General features: G+C 41.9%; 1 protein-coding gene across 4 annotated transcripts in view; it reads left to right on the plus strand.

Moving 5' to 3' along the window:
* The window catches only part of ncam1b (neural cell adhesion molecule 1b), a 335812-nt gene that overhangs the window by 217683 nt on the left and 98995 nt on the right, over positions 1 to 19134 (plus strand). For all 4 annotated transcript variants that reach the window (XR_009656853.1, XM_060943809.1, XM_060943810.1 and 1 more), the window contains exon 11: positions 3382 to 3532. Coding sequence is in view for 3 of the 4 variants with exons in the window: in XM_060943809.1 (XP_060799792.1) it covers positions 3382 to 3532 (151 nt within the window). In the remaining variant the exon portion in view is untranslated. The remainder of the gene's footprint in view (positions 1 to 3381; positions 3533 to 19134) is intronic.

Raw genomic sequence — 19134 nt, forward strand, 5'->3', positions numbered from 1 at the left:
GTCTTAAGTGGCCCCTGACATTCCCTCAGTTCCCCTGGGTATATTCACTGTCTTATATGTCCATTGAATGTCCTGAGCAGGAGCTCAGATTACAGTTGCTAAAATAGTAATAATTTATTTATATAAGGTGTTTTGTGGTCAGTGTACTGCGCTGTAGTGTGTCATGTGGTAATGCATTATATGACAATGCAACTTTCATAAATATTACCATATATCAGTTGTAATTATGTTCTATGTATATATACCTGCAACTCTGACAATATCATTTTCAGTGATGAATAAAATGGTTTTGAAAGTTCCTACATTTTTTTTTTTTTTTGATATGGTTCTTTTCTTTAAGAGACTGAATTAAATGAACAACATGTCTCTGACAGTGGGGCGGCACGGTGGTGTAGTGGTTAGCGCTGTCGCCTCACAGCAAGAAGGTCCGGGTTCGAGCCCCGTGGCCGGCGAGGGCCTTTCTGTGTGGAGTTTGCATGTTCTCCCCGTGTCCGTGTGAGTTTCCTCCGGGTGCTCCGGTTTCCCCCACAGTCCAAAGACATGCAGGTTAGGTTAACTGGTGACTCTAAATTGACCGTAGGTGTGAATGTGAGTGTGAATGGTTGTCTGTGTCTATGTGTCAGCCCTGTGATGACCTGGCGACTTGTCCAGGGTGTACCCCGCCTTTCGCCCGTAGTCAGCTGGGATAGGCTCCAGCTTGCCTGCGACCCTGTAGAACAGGATAAAGCGGCTAGAGATAATGAGATGAGATGAGATGTCTCTGACAGCTCAAAATGCATCTCTGGGCATTTAAAAACTACAGAGCTTACAGGAGCCTCTGGTGGCCCCCGGAGCCCCAGCCTTACTGGGTTGACACCCCACCTTCCCATTTTCCTGGGTCCACCCCTGTGCATGGTGTATGATTTACCTCAGTCAATAAAGTATAGATTAAATACAGATTAGTATGTATGTATGTTTACATGTTCGTTTTTTTTTTAAAACTCAATCAGCTTTCTAACTGCAGAGGTTCTGTGACTCCTTAAAGATTTTGCAGCTCTCCCTCTCTGTACTCCTCCTAAATCATACTACCCTTTCTCGCTGCAGGGGACTGCACTGCAAACCCTTTTGCAGTATAATCTGCTATTGTTACAGTACTGCTTCTGCTGCCATCCTTAGCACATTTATAGCTTTATCATACACAACAGCTATCAGATGCACAGAAAAGCCTGGCAGTGCCAACCACAACTAAATGAAACAAAAGTCTGTTCTGGCAAAAAAATTTATTTTGGTTCAGCCTTTCATTCCAGACTGTTTTGTGTTGTTGTTGGATCATGTATAGGATGTGCAAAACACTTTTTTCTTTTGCAAAGGATTCATAAATAACATTTCCCCATTAATTTTGACCATCAGTTGAGTTGATGTGTTTTCGAAAAGATGAATTAGTGCTGTGAAACGGAGATGTTTTTCTGCTAGGTTATTAAGATTTCAAACTGGAACACCCCGATTCATAACGCCTGCACAGTTTTCGGTGGCCAGTTTACTTTCCAAGCGTGTCAGAGTCAGGAATTTAAATGCTGACTCCATCTCATTGAGATTCATAAAAAAAAAAAATTTCCATGCTAAAAGAAATTACAAGTGTGGGATGTCGGGTTGTGTGTGTAGACGCGTGTCGTGACGCACCGCACCGCACCACACCACAGCAAGCCCTAAGTGGATTGGGTTTGCTGAATTCGCACGACTCTAAAACCCTTCCCGAGGTTACACTCTGCATTATTGATGGGTCCTGCTTGCACCCCCACCCACCTACCCACTTTTATTTATATCTGCCTCCTGCACCCTCACACAGCTCATGTCTTTTCAGACACTTTCCCTGACACCTAGGGCTTTTCAAGCAATAACAAAGCAATTCGGGTTTCTGTCATAGCACCGGTTTTATAAAACAAACAAAAGAATCCTTGTTTGGTGTGCACTCACTGGCCGCATTAATAGGAACACATGGACCCATGCTCATTCATGCAATTGGCAATACAGCAATCATATGTCAACATGTATAAAATCATGCAGATACAGGTCAAGAGCTTCAGTTAAAGCGAGACGGCCTTTCGATTTCATAAAATCGGTGAAATTTAGTTCCATCTGAAATGTGGTCATTGTGATATATGTTTATTTCTGTAATATCTCACAAAATATCAGGCCATTCTGTGGCTGGGAAGTTATTTAATTTGAGGGGATTAAAGCAAATAATGTGCATGAAATCGCTCGCTTTGCGCAGTCAGGCTGACAGAAGAAGTCCATGTGTGTGTGTGTGTGTGTGTGCGCATGCGCAGGTTTACCTTTGAGCGTGCACTGACAGTTCCATCATTCTGTCGCTAAATGAACAGCTGATCACACCGAGGTGCTCGCTGACCGCCGATATTTATTAGTTTGGTCCTGCGTTTCCTTTCCTTCGTATATAACATAACGTCTTTTCTTCTCGCTTTCTGTTTCGGGTTTTCACGTTTCATTCGCACACTCACGTCCTCCATTTTTCTCTCCTGTTTCAAATTCGTATCCCACAATGCCTTGTGCGAACGGGGAAAGCCCACCACGTGATGCATGACGTAGTATCTTGAATTGTGAAGATTGGAATTGGAAGTGAAGATTGAATTGGTAATGGTGAAGCGGGAAAAAATAGCGGAGAATTTAGGGCCATGTGGCCTTAAATTCATTAATTGCCCTATTTTTTTTTTTTAAATCATAAAATTGTGATTCAACTTTTGTAGCTTTCCGTCCACTAAACAAAAATAATTGGGTGTTGGGGAAAATTATTTTTATGACCTACACTTGAAAAATCTGAAAGGCAGTCTGCCTTTAAAGTTCATGTCAGAAAGGGTGATTTTGTCCATGACATGTTGTTGATGTCACATGGACTGGTTTGAGGGTTCCCCCCAAAAGATAAAATCACTGAAGATTTGGGATGCACAACAGTATCTGGAGTTTATACAGAATGGTGCGAAAAACAAAAAAAAACATCTGCAATTCTGAGGATGGAATGAAGTCAAAGGAGAACTGCTCGACTAGTTTGAGTGAACAGGAAGTCTGACTTAAATAAGCACGCTTTACAACCATGATGAGAAGAAAAGCATCTGTACTCACAACACGTTGAACCTTGAGGTCCCCACAGACTCCAATCCTGCCAGCCAAGAACAGAAATCTGAGGATAAATTGGGCACAGGCTGACCAAAACTGGACAGTTGAAGATTGGGAAAACGTATTTTTTTTGTTACTGACTGGCTGTTTGGACAATTGTGATTATTTTTTTTCCCTGATTAAAGTGGACAGTGAAATGAGTCTACGTGAAATATGACTGTATTGGTTTGAAAGAATGAACTTGACCCCATGCATATCTGTGTATCTCTGTAGAGTGAAGACGGGAGTGTGGTGGCACGCAGTGACGCTCGTGTTTCCTCTCTGACGCTAAAGTACGTCCAGTACACCGACGCTGGACAGTATCTCTGCACAGCCAGCAATGCTGTAGGCCAGAGCTCCCAGTTCACCTTCCTAGAAGTGCACTGTAAGATCTCGTTTCATTGATATTTTTATTTCCACACTGCTATGTTGCCTCAATGGTGTCCTACAGCATCGTTTAAAAGTCTCCGTAACAGCAGTTTGTTCTCTGCTCCATCTGATGAAACCAAAACCCTCCTCACCCATCACTACCACCATGTGAATATACCATGTGTATTCGCCTCAGCATTTGATTGCACAATAACATTTTATTCGTCAGCACTTTGTATCTAAATACTGTAGACATGGATACGCTGTGATATAGTGCTAGCTGTGATGTGCTTCAATCTTATGCAGTTTGGATTATTAATAAGGTTCTTAAACTTGCTGGAGTTCCTTAATTGTAAAATATGCCCTCAGTACAGTTTTATGTCATGAAACATTATTTAAACGTGTGTAATATTTTATTTATTGATTGGACTCGTAGAACTTTCTGATCATGAACTCCTCCGCTGACAAAACACATGAGGTTCAAGTTGGCATTATTTTTTGGATTGTTTTTGAGTTATTGAGGTTTGGATTCGAACCAGTTCAGTTCAACTGCCCGGTCAAATTAACTAATACACTAAGACTTGAATAATTAATATAACATTTAAAAAGTGTGGGTTGTGATCTCCACAGCTACAGCTATATTAAAATACCACAGACCCCCTGGCTATGCTTCACAGGCTCCACTTTAAGAACCTTATCCTGAGCTGCTCCTGTTTCTTTGTGTTTAGGTAATGGAGTGCTTAAAAAGGGTTCACTTTTTCATTCTTTCACTGACTTCTTTAATTCCTGCGATTTTAAGTCTCTTCAATAGTCTCTTATATTATAGCACGCAGATAATTTCTTAAAATTTACTTCAGTATTGCTGAACAAAAAAAATTCTATAATGGGACAATTTAAATGTGTTCGTCATGTAGAGGAGGGAAACTACAGAGCTAGAAGTCGCCAACACGAGTGGGCCGCAAACACCGATGCTAATGTATACACCGATCAGCCATAACATTAAAAACACTGACAGGTGACGTGAATAATATTGATTATCTCATTACAGTGGCACCTGTCAAGGGGTGGGATATATTAGGCAGTGAGAGAACAGTCAGTTCTCAAAGTTGATGTGTTGGAAGCAGGGAAAATGGGCAAGTGTAAGGATCTGAATTAGCCTGGGCCCGCCCATCCTAAGTGTGACGCAACACGGGGGCCTGTTGCGAACTTAGTCTGGCCAGGCAAGCTATCTCCAGCTCTTCCAAGCTCCTGAAAAATCGGGAGCCAATCAACTTTGAGCATCTCCAACGGCCCTGGGTAGAGGCGTGTTCAAGGCAGTGACGTAGTAGAACTGCGACCGGAAGCCATAGATTGTTTACAGAATCTATGCCGGAAGCGCTTCATTCACTAGAAACATTACGAACATGGAGCAGCGGCAAGCCTTTGACACAGCGGTAGATGCTGTATTGAAAGCATTCAACGGGAAGTTCTCATTGAAAACGGAGCAAAGAGCAGCCCTGGAGGTATTTATCTTCTTCCTGTTACTCAAGCAGTTTCCGTCGCGTCACATATGTCAGAGGAAAGAGTGATGTGATTGGTTTAAGCTTCGTCAAAGCCTTTTCTGGCTTCGACCAGTAGCAAACTGAGGCATTTCAGGGAGGCGGGTCAACCACGCGCTTTGGGAAACGGTTGGGCTTAATATCTTTGCCAGACCAATGGTCGCAGAGCTTTGAAGTTGCGTTAGCCAGAGTAGATCTGAATGACTTTGACAAGGGCCAAATTGTGATGGCGAGATGACTGGGTCTGAGCATCTCCAAAATGGCACATCTTGTGGGGTGTTCCTGGTATGCATTGGTCAGTACAGACCAAAAGTGGTCCAAGGAAAGACAACCAATGAACCGGTGACAGGGTCATGGGTGTCGAAGGCTAATTGGAGGCTAGCTCATATCCTTGACCCTGGTGTCCTCATAAAGTATGAGATGCCATTTACTTGTACCAATAGAAGTCAACGAAAGGAACACCCTTGCAGTGGAGAGACCCGCCTCATCCAAGTCATCTACGCACATGACATTGTCCTCTTCTGTAAAATTATATCTGAACTGGAAAACATGCTGAGGATGTTCACTAGGTTTGGGTTAAGAATCTTGGCAGCCAAAATGAAGACAATGTGTTTTAATGTTCCCTCAGAGAAAAAAAAAGCAATGAGCTCTCGTATTAAAATGAAAGATGCGTCTATCGAGAATGTTCCTAGCTTCACTTATCTTGGTCATACCATATCAAATGAGGAAGGCCCTTCAGCATTTACTATCCAGCGCATCACTTCAGCTCATAAAAAGTGGAATGAGTTAAAAGCTGTACTCACGGACCATCGGATAAAGCTGTCCATGCGTTTAAAGTTTCTAACTGCTTGTGTGTGCAGTCGTCTCACGTACAGTACCCAAGCCTGCAATCTTAAAGGAGATACGCAGGACCTTTATTTTTAAATACATTTCTGAGTGGATAGTATCTCGACTCTTGTATGCTACATAAATGGGAATAAAAAAAATAAAAAAATATATATATATATATATATATATATATATATATATATATTTTTTTTTTTTTGAGAGTTAAATTCGACCACAAAGTTGGCATTCGAGCTGCCCCGCTGAGCCAGCCAGCCCTGAGTGCGTGACATCACAGCGGTAACTGGTTTTAAGGCTGAAGCCTTTTACAGCTATAGACCAAAGTCATATAAATAAAAATTTATGGTGAAAGTAAGAAATACCGTCACCGACTTGCTCAACTAAGACTGATTTGACTTCATTGATCGTGGGTTGACTCTCATTAAAACAGGATGGGTGTTATAACTTATGCAACATATATGTAAATGCATGCATTTTCACTGATGAAACGTAAAAGGCTAATTAAATAATCAGATGAACTGAGACAATCACATTCTGAAGCAAATTAAATAATCTTATACCGGCAACTTAAACACACAATACAGGTTACATGTATTAATCTAAATGCAGGTAAACAACATGTTGTTTTTGTTGTTTTGTATCCAAATGAGAGTCGGAGCTTACCCGTCTGTGTTCTCGCTTCTTGAAGGCCGATCTTCTGGCCGATTGTTTTGAAACAATCTGACTTTCGGTTGTTCGTTCAGTTCTCTGTTCATTCGCTTCTTCCACGTAAGGGCGAGATGGCAGCGATATCCAGTGAAGAAATCAGACTGCTGGTCCACTCATTCTCCATTTTCTCCATACTGAGTACTCCGCCATTACTGCTTGCCTCAGGCAATTACTAAAACCCTGGACGGGACATCACCGGTTTTAGCAACAACCGCGGGGAGGTCACTGCCCGAGCGATAATATGTCACGTCCCGTTTCGTCCCGGGTTTTACCAACAACCTTCAGCTCACACTCCCGGAAAACTGGTGCGACTGAACTTGCTTTCCTTTTAAAAAATACATAAATAACACAAATACTTTCCTTTTCTTGTAGTTTTCTTTTCCTTTAATTATTGGTACTGCACCCTCTTTCAATACGGGCTTATAGCCAACGCTCCTCAACAGATCAGAGGTCTCGTACGAATCTTCAGTAAAATGTACAGAGCAGAGGAGAGACCACTTTGTAGGCACCCAATGTGCCTGTGAACTTCACGCAAAAACGCGTCCAAATCTTTGCAGTTTGAACATTCTTGGGCCATGAATGCAACGTAAAGCCACCTTCTGTCGTGTTACTGCACTGGCCAGCAACACATCTACGTGACATGGCGATAAATTAGCTCAAAATGGAGGATCGGAGTTGCAGTCAGCTCTGTGTTTTAGTATAGCGGAAATGGTGATGAGACTGATACCGGTAGACTTCCTGCTGTGACATTATAGATGTCAAGGTCATTCACTGAGACCGCTACCTATATGAATCACTTTAATTGTAAAAATGACTATATTAGATTTATTGTTAACGCTTAAAACTATTCCTGTGCCATTCTTGAGGTCTCAAGGCATTTATAAACAAAATGTGAGGCCATGGTTCTGCGTATATGTTTTAACGCCTCGTAGCTGGCAAAATTGGAATCCACGTGGATGAATTGTCTTAGAAAACTTGTCGAGCGTGTCAATGCCCCACCATCAAGATGAAGAGGCAGCCGTAAAACCCCATGTATTGAAGATGACGTGGACTGGTGCGACAAATATACCAACAACGACATACTCTCCCTCACCCACTCCTCACCAATCCTTAACTTCTGTCTGTCTCAACTCCTGAAGTATATTGCCCATATAACAAGACTTCCTAACTCTGCCCTCCAGAAACAAATTCTGTTCCGATCTAACAATAAGCCATATACTCGTAATGTCTGGAAAAACTACGAAAAACTCACTACAAACACAACTACAAATAGAAATGCAGTGCAAATCAAGTTTCTTGCCTTTATTGGAGCATTTAATCCTGGACACCCAACCCGCTGAAGCAGTGGAAGGGGAAGGATGATGATGATGATGATGTGGTCCAATTCCACAGAAGAGATACTGTAGCGCAAACTGCGGAAAAAGTTAATGCTGAATAAAACAAAAGGTGTCAGATTTAACTTTTTCAGCAGTTTGTGCTACAGTAGCTCTTCTGTGGGATTGGACCATATGGGCCAACCTTCGTGCCCCATGTGAATCAGTGAGCCGTCGACACCCATGACCCTGGTTGCCGGTTCAACGGTTGTCTTTCCTTGGACCACTTTTGTTCGGTACTAACCACTGCGTACCAGGAACACCCCACAAGATGTACCATTTTGGAGATGCTCAGACCCAGTCATCTCGCCATCACAGTTTGGCCCTTGTTAAAGTCACTCAGATCCTTACGCTTGCCCTTTTTCCTGCTTCCAACACATCAACTTCAAGAACTGACTGTTCTCTTGCTGCCTAATATATCGCAGTCCTTTACAGGTGCCACTGTAATGAGATACTCAGTGTTATTCACTTCACCTGTCAGTGGTTTTAAGGTTAGAGCTGATTGGTGTATACTGTAGACTAGTACGCAAAATTATGAAGCAAGTGTGACAAAGCGTCCAAAAGAACTGGGGCTGGTTCTGTAAGATGCTCAGTAAAACCTATAGCTAATTTCCTTATAAAACTGGACTCACTGTACCTGAGACTAAAGCAAAGGGTCGTCTCACACCAACTATCGACTTTGTTTCATTTATTATGGCTTACTGATGACTGTTTATGGTATTTTTTTTAACGTTGAAACATTTCATTTCATTATTTTTAAGCCATATTTGGTCGACAGCATTTCTTTACATGTGTCTAAGACTTTTGCACAGTACTGTATATAAAAAAATATGTAAAATGCAAACCATACAGTATATATTGCACATAAATAGCCATGTGGAAGGAAAAAAATAGCCATGCAGATGGAATAAGCAAGGCTCCAGCTTGCCTGTGACCCTGTAGAACAGGATAAAGTGGCTAGAGATAATGAGATGAGATGAGATAAACAAAGTTATTGTTACAATTATTGCATATAAGTAGTAAATAAAGGCTATGTTACATAGAACATATTATACTAGTATTGCACATTGAGTGAGGTATTGAATGCTATGTAATTATTGAACCTAAGTGCAGTGTGGATGGATGGAGTGCAGTGGAATTATTACACAGGTGCAGTATTGAATCGTCCATTGTCTATTGAATAGCTGAGCCTCTGGGAGAGAGGTTGAAAAGACTGATGGACACGGGCAGGAATGACCTTCTGTGGTGCATTGTGGGGGAATGAGTCTTTCACTGAAAGTACGCCAGCACGTTATCGAGTGGGTGGGAGACGTCCAGGATGATACACAGTCTAGACAGCATCCTCCTCTTGGACACTGTCTCCCCAGAGTCCTGCTCTACTCCCACAATGCCACTGGGTTTGCGGATCAGGTTATTGAGTCTGCTGCCCTCAGTCTGCTACACCACAGCATACAGGAGAGCACTGACCACCACAGACTCATAAAACATTCTCAGCGTAATCCTCCAGATGTTGAAGGACCTCAGCCTTCTCAGAAAGTAGAGACAGCTGTGGCCCTTGTTATATATGGCCTCTGTATTCTTAGTCCATTCCAGACTGAGTAACCTTCATAAAGAATTAGCTAACGAGCTGGATGACTTGCAAATTTAGCGACACTCACTGGCCACTTTATTAGGAATACCCATCCATCCACCTGCTGTTTGATGCAGTTCTCTAACCAGCCGATCCCTTGACAGCAGCACGATGCATCAAATCATGCCAATACGAATCAGGAGCTTCAGTTAAAGGTCCCATGGCATGGTGGTTTGTTGATGCTTTAAACGGGCTCGTGGAGGCTTCCGGATGTTATATCCGCAGCCTTTCTTGAAATGAACCCTCGGCACGTAAATATAGCCTCCTGGGAGAAAGCCCCATTTCAGCACTTTTCCCAGTGTGTCGTTTTGCTAATGAGAAGCAGGAGGCGGGGAAGGGTAGAGGGTGGGGGCGGGGGGAGGGGCTTGACCAAGCTGCGCACACACATACTCGCTGCTATCAGCGCCTGTAGCCACGCTGCTGAGACAAAACCCCGTTCTCCCTCGGACTCCTTTCGTAAACTCAACGTGACACAGAGAACAGAGAGTGAGAGTGTTCGGAGTGGTAGTTTACGAATGTATAATACCCTAGGCTTGAACACGCACTCCATAACCAAAGAGGATAGAAGCAGCAACTACAGCAACATATCGCTTATCCAACAGAAGACATGCATTGCGGAGCAATAGTCAAACATAAGCTCATAAGTTACAGTCAATTTCCAGACTAAACTCAGTTTAACAGAGCATGCTGCATGCTCTTTAGTTTTGTAGCGCAGATTACCTGGCTAACTGCAGGAAGCGGTTAGCTGCACAGCTAATGTAGCCATTGCTAGGCTAACACACCAATTTTAAAACACGGCAAAACGACTTAACAGTTATACACTTACTTGTTCGGTGTTTGTGGCTGATGCGGCAGGGATGCTTGGTATGGACCCAGGCTTCAGTGACAGTCGATGTGCAAAACCTGCCCTGTACTGTCCCAAGTTGTGGAAACATTCATCAGGAAAATGCTTCCGACAAACATACACCATCTTAAGTAGACTCGACGGCGTATTATTGGAGTAAATAAAATTAAGCCACTGCGTCTTCAGGGGCTCTCCCGTCGGCAGTAAAAACAGACTCCTTTCTGTGTTGTCACATCCATGTACGGCGCAATTTCCATGTTTCGCTCGCTTAGGTGATGCCATGTTGTTGTGTCCTCTATGGTCTCCTCACTACAACTGGGCGGGGCAATCCATACAGTGGGTGGGAATCCGGGGGGGGGGGGGGGGGGGGGGGGCGTGGGGATCATCTCCCTTGCTGACGTAGTAAAGGGAAGAGCTTATCAACGCGCTGTTTTGATGCGCCATTCTCAAATGTTGGGCATAGTTTGGTTTACACATTATGAAATTTCTAGCCACTGGGGTGACTTAAGAAGGTTAGAGGAACTCATTTTAACGTTAAAAAACCTCAGAAAGTGAAAATTTCATGCCATGGGACCTTTAATGTTCACAATGTTCAAACATAAGAACGGGGAAAATTGTGATCTCAAAGTGTGACTTTTCTTTCACTGTGGCATGGGTGTTGGTTTGAGCCAGATGGACTGGTTTGAGCATTTCAGAAACTGCTGATTTCCTGGGGTTTTCACACATGACAGTCTCTACACAGAATGGTGCAAAAAACAAAAAACATCGAGCAAGTGAGTGACAGTTCTGTGGGTGGAAACAAATGCCTTGTTGATAAGAGAGCTCAGAGGAAAATAGACAGGTTGGTTCGAGCTGCCAGGAAGGATATAGTAACTCTTTACAACCGTGGTGACCAGAAAAGCATCTCAGCATGCAACAGCAGAACAACACATTGGGTTCCACTCCTGCAGCCAAGAACAGGGATCTTAGAATCAAGAACAAGCTCCTGTTGTGTAACATATTAGCTCACCAGTAATTGAACACAACTTCCAACCATACAGATGTTTAAAGATGTTTACATGATCGCTCGCTATGGTAAATTTTCTGTCACAGAACAATGTGAGTGTTGAATTGCTAACTTGCGAGTTAACGTTGAAATTTCCTGAACCACTTCAAACTTTGTTCGCGAGTCATTTATTCAAAGACCATGTAAAATTGATTACCCTGAATATATTTCTAACATTAGAGACCAATTTAATCGTTTAGGGTTCCTAATCTTCTCTTCCTGACATCGCTGCATTAAATACCTCACTAGAAACATGATTTTTTTTTTTTTTAATTAAGGTTCCTGCCTGTGAGGCTGTTGACACCTTTAACGTGTTTGAAATGCCGTATGCACTGGCAGGAAGTAAGCGCACACCATTACCATGGTGTATACAGCATTAAAAGTAACACAATGCATTTAACACCTTCACTGTAAAGATTTCAACACCAGGATTTCAACAGTTTTTAATTTGCAGAATGGGTAGTTTATATTTCTCCGTGGCTAATTCGACCCAGATGGCGTAGAGTCCATTTGCACAAACTGTGTTGTGTTTATTAGCTTGTTCGACACATCATTTTACTTTGTGTACTTTGCATAAGTGAGCAAATATGAGTGGAATTTTGGACTTGTGAGAGAACAGATTTTGACCTGTAGAGCCTAGTACTTTGAATTAATATTATTTATTTCGTAAACAAGCATCTCTATAGTTTAAAAAAAAAATCTTTTCACATGGCAGATGGCTCTCAGTCTGTCCGAGTTCCTGCTTTTCATATGTCAGGTGTATAAACTCCAAGTACAGCTAGGGTTTTGGACACGTAAAAATCCAAATATCAATCCATGTATTCAGTACGAATCAAGAGCTTCAGTTAATGTTCACAATGTTCAAACATCAGAACGGGAAAATTGTGATCTCAAAGTGTGACTTTCTTTCACTGTGGCATGGGTATTGGTTTGAACCAGATGGACTGGTTTGGGTATTTCAGAAACTGCTGATCTCCTGGGGTTTTCACACACAACAGTCTGTAGAGTTTATACAGAATGGTGCGAAAAACAAAAAACATCAAGTGAGTGAGCGACAGTTCTGTGGGTGGAAACAAATTCCTTGTTGATAAGAGAGGTCAGAGGCAAATGGACAGCTGCCAGGAAGGATATAGTAACTCATATAAGCACTCTTTAAAACCATGGTGAGCAGAAAAGCATCTCAGTATGCAACAGTAGAAGACCACATTGGTTTCCACTCCTGCAGCCAAGAACAGGAATCTTAGAATCAAGAACAAGCTCCGATTAAAGTGGCTGGTGAGTGTATAACTTTTATTGTACACATGGAAAACTGCTTGACGATAAATTATATTTATAATTGTACATTTTTATTATATGTACAACCCCGATTCTAAAAAAGTTGGGACAAAGTACAAATTGTAAATAAAAACGGAACGCAATAATTCACAAATCTCAAAAACTGATATTGTATTCACAATAGAACATAGACAACGTATCAAATGTCAAAAGTGAGACATTTTGAAATTTCATGCCAAATATTGGCTCATTTGAAATTTCATGACAGCAAAAAAGTTGGGACAGGGGCAGTAAGAGGCTGGAAAAGTTAAAGGTACAAAAAAGGAACAGCTGGAGGACCAAATTGCAACTCATTAGGTCAATTGGCAATAGGTCATTAACATGACTGGGTATAAAAAGAGCATCTTGGAGTGGCAGCGGCTCTCAGAAGTAAAGATGGGAAGAGGATCACCAATCCCCCTAATTCTGCGCCGACAAATAGTGGAGCAATATCAGAAAGGAGTTCGACAGTGTAAAATTGCAAAGAGTTTGAACATATCATCATCTACAGTGCATAATATCATCAAAAGATTCAGAGAATCTGGAAGAATCTCTGTGCATAAGGGTCAAGGCCGGAAAACCATACTGGGTGCCCGTGATCTTCGGGCCCTTAGACGGCACTGCATCACATACAGGCATGCTTCTGTATTGGAAATCACAAAATGGGCTCAGGAATATTTCCAGAGAACATTATCTGTGAACACAATTCACCGTGCCATCCGCCGTTGCCAGCTAAAACTCTATAGTTCAAAGAAGAAGCCGTATCTAAACATGATCCAGAAGCGCAGACGTCTTCTCTGGGCCAAGGTTCATTTAAAATGGACTGTGGCAAAGTGGAAAACTGTTCTGTGGTCAGACGAATCAAAATTTGAAGTTCTTTATGGAAATCAGGGACGCCATGTCATTCGGACTAAAGAGGAGAAGGACGACCCAAGTTGTTATCAGCGCTCAGTTCAGAAGCCTGCATCTCTGATGGTATGGGGTTGCATTAGTGCGTGTGGCATGGGCAGCTTACACATCTGGAAAGACACCATCAATGCTGAAAGGTATATCCAGGTTCTAGAGCAACATATGCTCCCATCCAGACGACGTCTCTTTCAGGGAAGACCTTGCATTTTCCAACATGACAATGCCAAACCACATACTGCATCAATTACAGCATCATGGCTGCGTAGAAGAAGGGTCCGGGTACTGAACTGGCCAGCCTGCAGTCCAGATCTTTCACCAATAGAAAACATTTGGCGCATCATAAAACGGAAGATACGACAAAAAAGACCTAAGACAGTTGAGCAACTAGAATCCTACATTAGACAAGAATGGGTTAACATTCCTATCCCTAAACTTGAGCAACTTGTCTCCTCAGTCCCCAGACGTTTACAGACTGTTGTAAAGAGAAAAGGGGATGTCTCACAGTGGTAAACATGGCCTTGTCCCAACTTTTTTGAGATGTGTTGTTGTCATGAAATTTAAAATCACCTAATTTTTCTCTTTAAATGATACATTTTCTCAGTTTAAACATTTGATATGTCATCTATGTTCTATTCTGAATAAAATATGGAATTTTGAAACTTCCACATAATTGCATTCCATTTTTATTTACAATTTGTACTTTGTCCCAAGTTTTTTGGAATCGGGGTTGTATTTTATAAATACACGACCAACATGAACAAGGGCTGGACAAAAACAAGACAAATGTCCCATCCATCCATTATCTGTAGCCGCTTATCCTGTACAGGGTCACAGGATCCTATCCCAGCTGACTATGGGCGAGAGGCGGGGTACACCCTGGACAAGTCACCAGATCATCACAGAGACAAACAACCATTCACACTCACATTCACGCCTATGGTCAATTTAGAGCCACCAATTAACCCAATCACTTGTCTTTGGACTGTGCGGGAAACCGGAGCACCCGGAGGAAACCCACACAGACACGGGGAGAACATGCAAACTCCACACAGAAAGGCCGCTGGGCTTGAACCCAGAACCTTCTTGCTGTGAGGCGACAGTGTTAACCACTACACCACCATGCTGCCTGGAAATAAAATCAGAACACCACAAAACACAAACAGTACAGTACAAAGCCCGTACTCACAAAAAACCCTACATATATAAATCTGCGTACACAGAGTATGTGTTTTCAGAATCTCTCTCATCTCCTTGACTCTCACAGTCACCACGCCACTTCCTATTGTATCAGACGTTTTTCACAATCAAGACACGATCTATCATTCACAGGAAATCCGTTGACAGCGTTTCTCCAATCAACCATTCAGTGTCATATTCATGAAGGGACCACAGATTTTCATAAATACCTCCTCTCTGTTGTTCAGCCTAAAAATCATCTGCTTATAGTTTAAAAAAAAAAAGTATAGCTGACTATTTTGGTAATTTCCCCCAGCCATTCCTTAAATGGGGTGATACTTTTTGATCTTCAATGTCGAAGAATAACCCTACAACCCACAGTAAGGGCCATCTTACATCATAGTGTCTGGTGAGATTATAACTTCAGCCCCTCTGTTATTACACCCAAAATGCAGAGAGCAGGGGTCTGAGATAATTCTCTTTTGAGTACTTTGGGGCGGCACGGTGGTGTAGTGGTTAGCACTGTCGCCTCACAGCAAGAAGGTTCTGGGTTCAAGCCCAGTGGCCGACGGAAGCCTTACTGTGTGGAGTTTGCATGTTCTCCCCGTGTCTGTGTGGGTTTCCTCTGGGTGCTCCGGTTTCCCCCACAGTCCAAAGGCATGCAGGTTAGGCTAACATGGGGCAGGCATGGCCTGAGGTTGGGCTGAATGAGCCTTCTGAGCAAATGAATCACATTTCATGAATGCTTGCGGTAGTTTCTTACTGTCGAACAAGTGTTGCCAGGCAGAACAAACCTCACTCAGCAGCACTTATTTTATACCTATATATTGAAAACGGTAGGCCTGTCACGATAACAAATTGTGTTGGACGATATATTGTTTCAGAAATGATTGCGATAAACGATATTATTGTTGACGTCTTTTCAAGACAATTTTATGCCACTAGTAAAATAATAATGATCATGCAAATACACCCTTTCAAAGAACAGTCAACTTTAATTAAGTCAAGTTATTCAATTCAACAGTGGAACATAAAAAAATTAATATAAATAAATAATCTAAAGAAATAAAACAATCAAACAAAACCACTCACAACAAAAACAATAAATAAAATACAATCTATGGCTCTTGAAAACTGCACTTAAGTACAACCCCGATTCCAAAAAAGTTGGGACAAAGTACAAATTGTAAATAAAAACGGAATGCAATGATGTGGAAGTTTCAAAATTCCATATTTTATTCAGAATAGAACATAGATGACATTTCAAATGTTTAAACTGAGAAAATGTATCATTTAAAGAGAAAAATTAGGTGATTTTAAATTTCATGACAACAACACATCTCAAAAAAGTTGGGACAAGGCCATGTTTACCACTGTGAGACATCCCCTTTTCTCTTTACAACAGTCTGTAAACGTCTGGGGACTGAGGAGACAAGTTGCTCAAGTTTAGGGATAGGAATGTTAACCCATTCTTGTCTAATGTAGGATTCTAGTTGCTCAACTGTCTTAGGTCTTTTTTGTCGTATCTTCCGTTTTATGATGCGCCAAATGTTTTCTGTGGGTGAAAGATCTGGACTGCAGGCTGGCCAGTTCAGTACCCGGACCCTTCTTCTACGCAGCCATGATGCTGTAATTGATGCAGTATGTGGTTTGGCATTGTCATGTTGGAAAATGCAAGGTCTTCCCTGAAAGAGACGTCGTCTGGATGGGAGCATATGTTGCTCTAGAACCTGGATATACCTTTCAGCACTGACGGTGTCTTTCCAGATGTGTAAGCTGCCTATGCCACACGCACTAATGCAACCCCATACCATCAGAGATGCAGGCTTCTGAACTGAGCGCTGATAACAACTTGGGTCGTCCTTCTCCTCTTTAGTCCGAATGACACGGCGTCCGTGATTTCCATAAAGAACTTCAAATTTTGATTCGTCTGACCACAGAACAGTTTTCCACTTTGCCACAGTCCATTTTAAATGAGCCTTGACCCAGAGAAGACGTCTGCGCTTCTGGATCATGTTTTGATACGGCTTCTTCTTTGAACTATAGAGTTTTAGCTGGCAACAGCGGATGGCACGGTGAATTGTGTTCACAGATAATGTTCTCTGGAAATATTCCTGAGCCCATTTTGTGATTTCCAATACAGAAGCATGCCTGTATGTGATGCAGTGCCGTCTAAGGGCCCGAAGATCACGGGCACCCAGTATGGTTTTCCGGCCTTGACCCTTGCGCACAGAGATTCTTCCAGATTCTCTGAATCTTTTGATGATATTATGCACTGTAGATGATAATATGTTCAAACTCTTTGCAATTTTACACTGTCGAACTCCTTTCTGATATTGCTCCACTATTTGTCGGCGCAGAATTAGGGGGATTGGTGATCCTCTTCCCATCTTTACTTCTGAGAGCTGCTGCCACTCCAAGATGCTCTTTTTATACCCAGTCATGTTAATGACCTATTGCCAATTGACCTAATGAGTTGCAATTTGGTCCTCCAGCTGTTCCTTTTTTGTACCTTTAACTTTTCCAGCCTTTTACTGCCCCTGTCCCAACTTTTTTGAGATGTGTTGCTGTCATGAAATTTCAAATGAGCCAATATTTGGCATGAAATTTCAAAATGTCTCACTTTCGACATTTGATATGTTGTCTATGTTCTATTGTGAATACAATATCAGTTTTTGAGATTTGTGAATTATTGCATTCCGTTTTTATTTACAATTTGTACTTTGTCCCAACTTTTTTGGAATCGGGGTTGTAAATATTAACTTGGAACAGGGTAATAAAAAGACATTCTTTTCTTCACAGGCAACATTCTGCCAATCCAGTTTCTCAAAGATTAGTACCCAGATAAACAAAAAGTGCAAAGTAACAACGTATTGCCAGCTGTCATTTGGATAAAAGTAACAATTAGAACGAGATAACGTAGGCAAGGGCGTAGGTTTGGTATTAGCATTGGTAGGGACATAAACCCAATGCCAACCCCCAGTGGCGCCAACTTCAGGTCAACATTAGAGGGTCACAACATTTTGCTCCGTTGTGTTCCACCAAAAGAGCATCCATCATCTGTCCAAATTCCAGACTTTTAAAATTTGAAGTTCAGAACTGTAGTAATTCATTAATAATAATAATAATAATAATAATAATAATAATAATTATAATAATAATAATAGGCAATTCATTAGATTAATTGCAAATCTTGCATGTGATGATTAACACATTCTGTCAGTTTGCAAATGTGCTTTACAGGCGAATAATGCATTGACTGTCGGGAGGGAGTATGTTCCTTTCCCTTATAAATGGAAGTAAAACACATATGGAGCCTTAAACACTGCGTTCCATTCGGCTTGCAGGGGGAGTAGGCTCTCTTTGGTGTGATCTTTAACTAGTTTTAGAATGCTAGTTTAAGCTGATATGTGATTGATCTAACGGTAAAACAGGACAAGGTTGCTAGAACTTTTTTGACATGTTGAAAGGTTACAATTTTACTTGGCAACAGAATGTATCTGAATTCTGATTGGTTGTTGTATCTGAATTCTGATTGGCGGTTGTTATATTATTGCCCTTTTCTTGTCTTCTTGAACCCAGAGCGGAGAGGGGTTCTACAGAGAAAAGTTTTTAGCCAACCGCTTTCAAATGAACCCCCTCGAAAACCGCAAACCCCCTCGAAAACCGCAAACCCCCTCGAAAACCTCGAAATCAATTCAGCGGATGTATTGACATGGTACCCAGACTGCTTGCTGTTTTCGCGACCACGCCCCCAAAGTGAATATTCATGAGCGGATTTTGCATGGTTTCGCCCAGTGGAAACCTACAGTAACCATTTGTGTACCGGGCACAGAGTGGGATTTTTTTTCTTCTTCTTCAATCAGAAATATTGGTAGGAACATATCAGCCGTCGTTTGATATTGGTAGGGACACGTCCATACCCCATTCTACACCTATGGTCTGTATAACGGAGCAACGCGTTGTTGTCTTTTCCCCATTCACACAGTGTGTTTACATGCACATAGAGAAAATCGAATTTCTGCCGTAGCTCGACTGAAATCAACGTTCTAAATGCCATGGATACACCTTAGCTCGGCTGAAATCGAAACGAACTGGATTTCTCGTAATCGAGCTACACAACCTAGATTATGTGATTGTAGCCGAGCTACTTAGTGCATGTAACCCTATCGAGCTACGTAGTCGAGCTACTTACTTCCCTTCCAGAAGTGACGAGTGACGAGACCACAAGCGGG

This window comes from Neoarius graeffei, chromosome 17 (assembly GCF_027579695.1).
Source record: "Neoarius graeffei isolate fNeoGra1 chromosome 17, fNeoGra1.pri, whole genome shotgun sequence".
NCBI classification, from domain to species: Eukaryota; Metazoa; Chordata; class Actinopteri; order Siluriformes; family Ariidae; genus Neoarius; species Neoarius graeffei.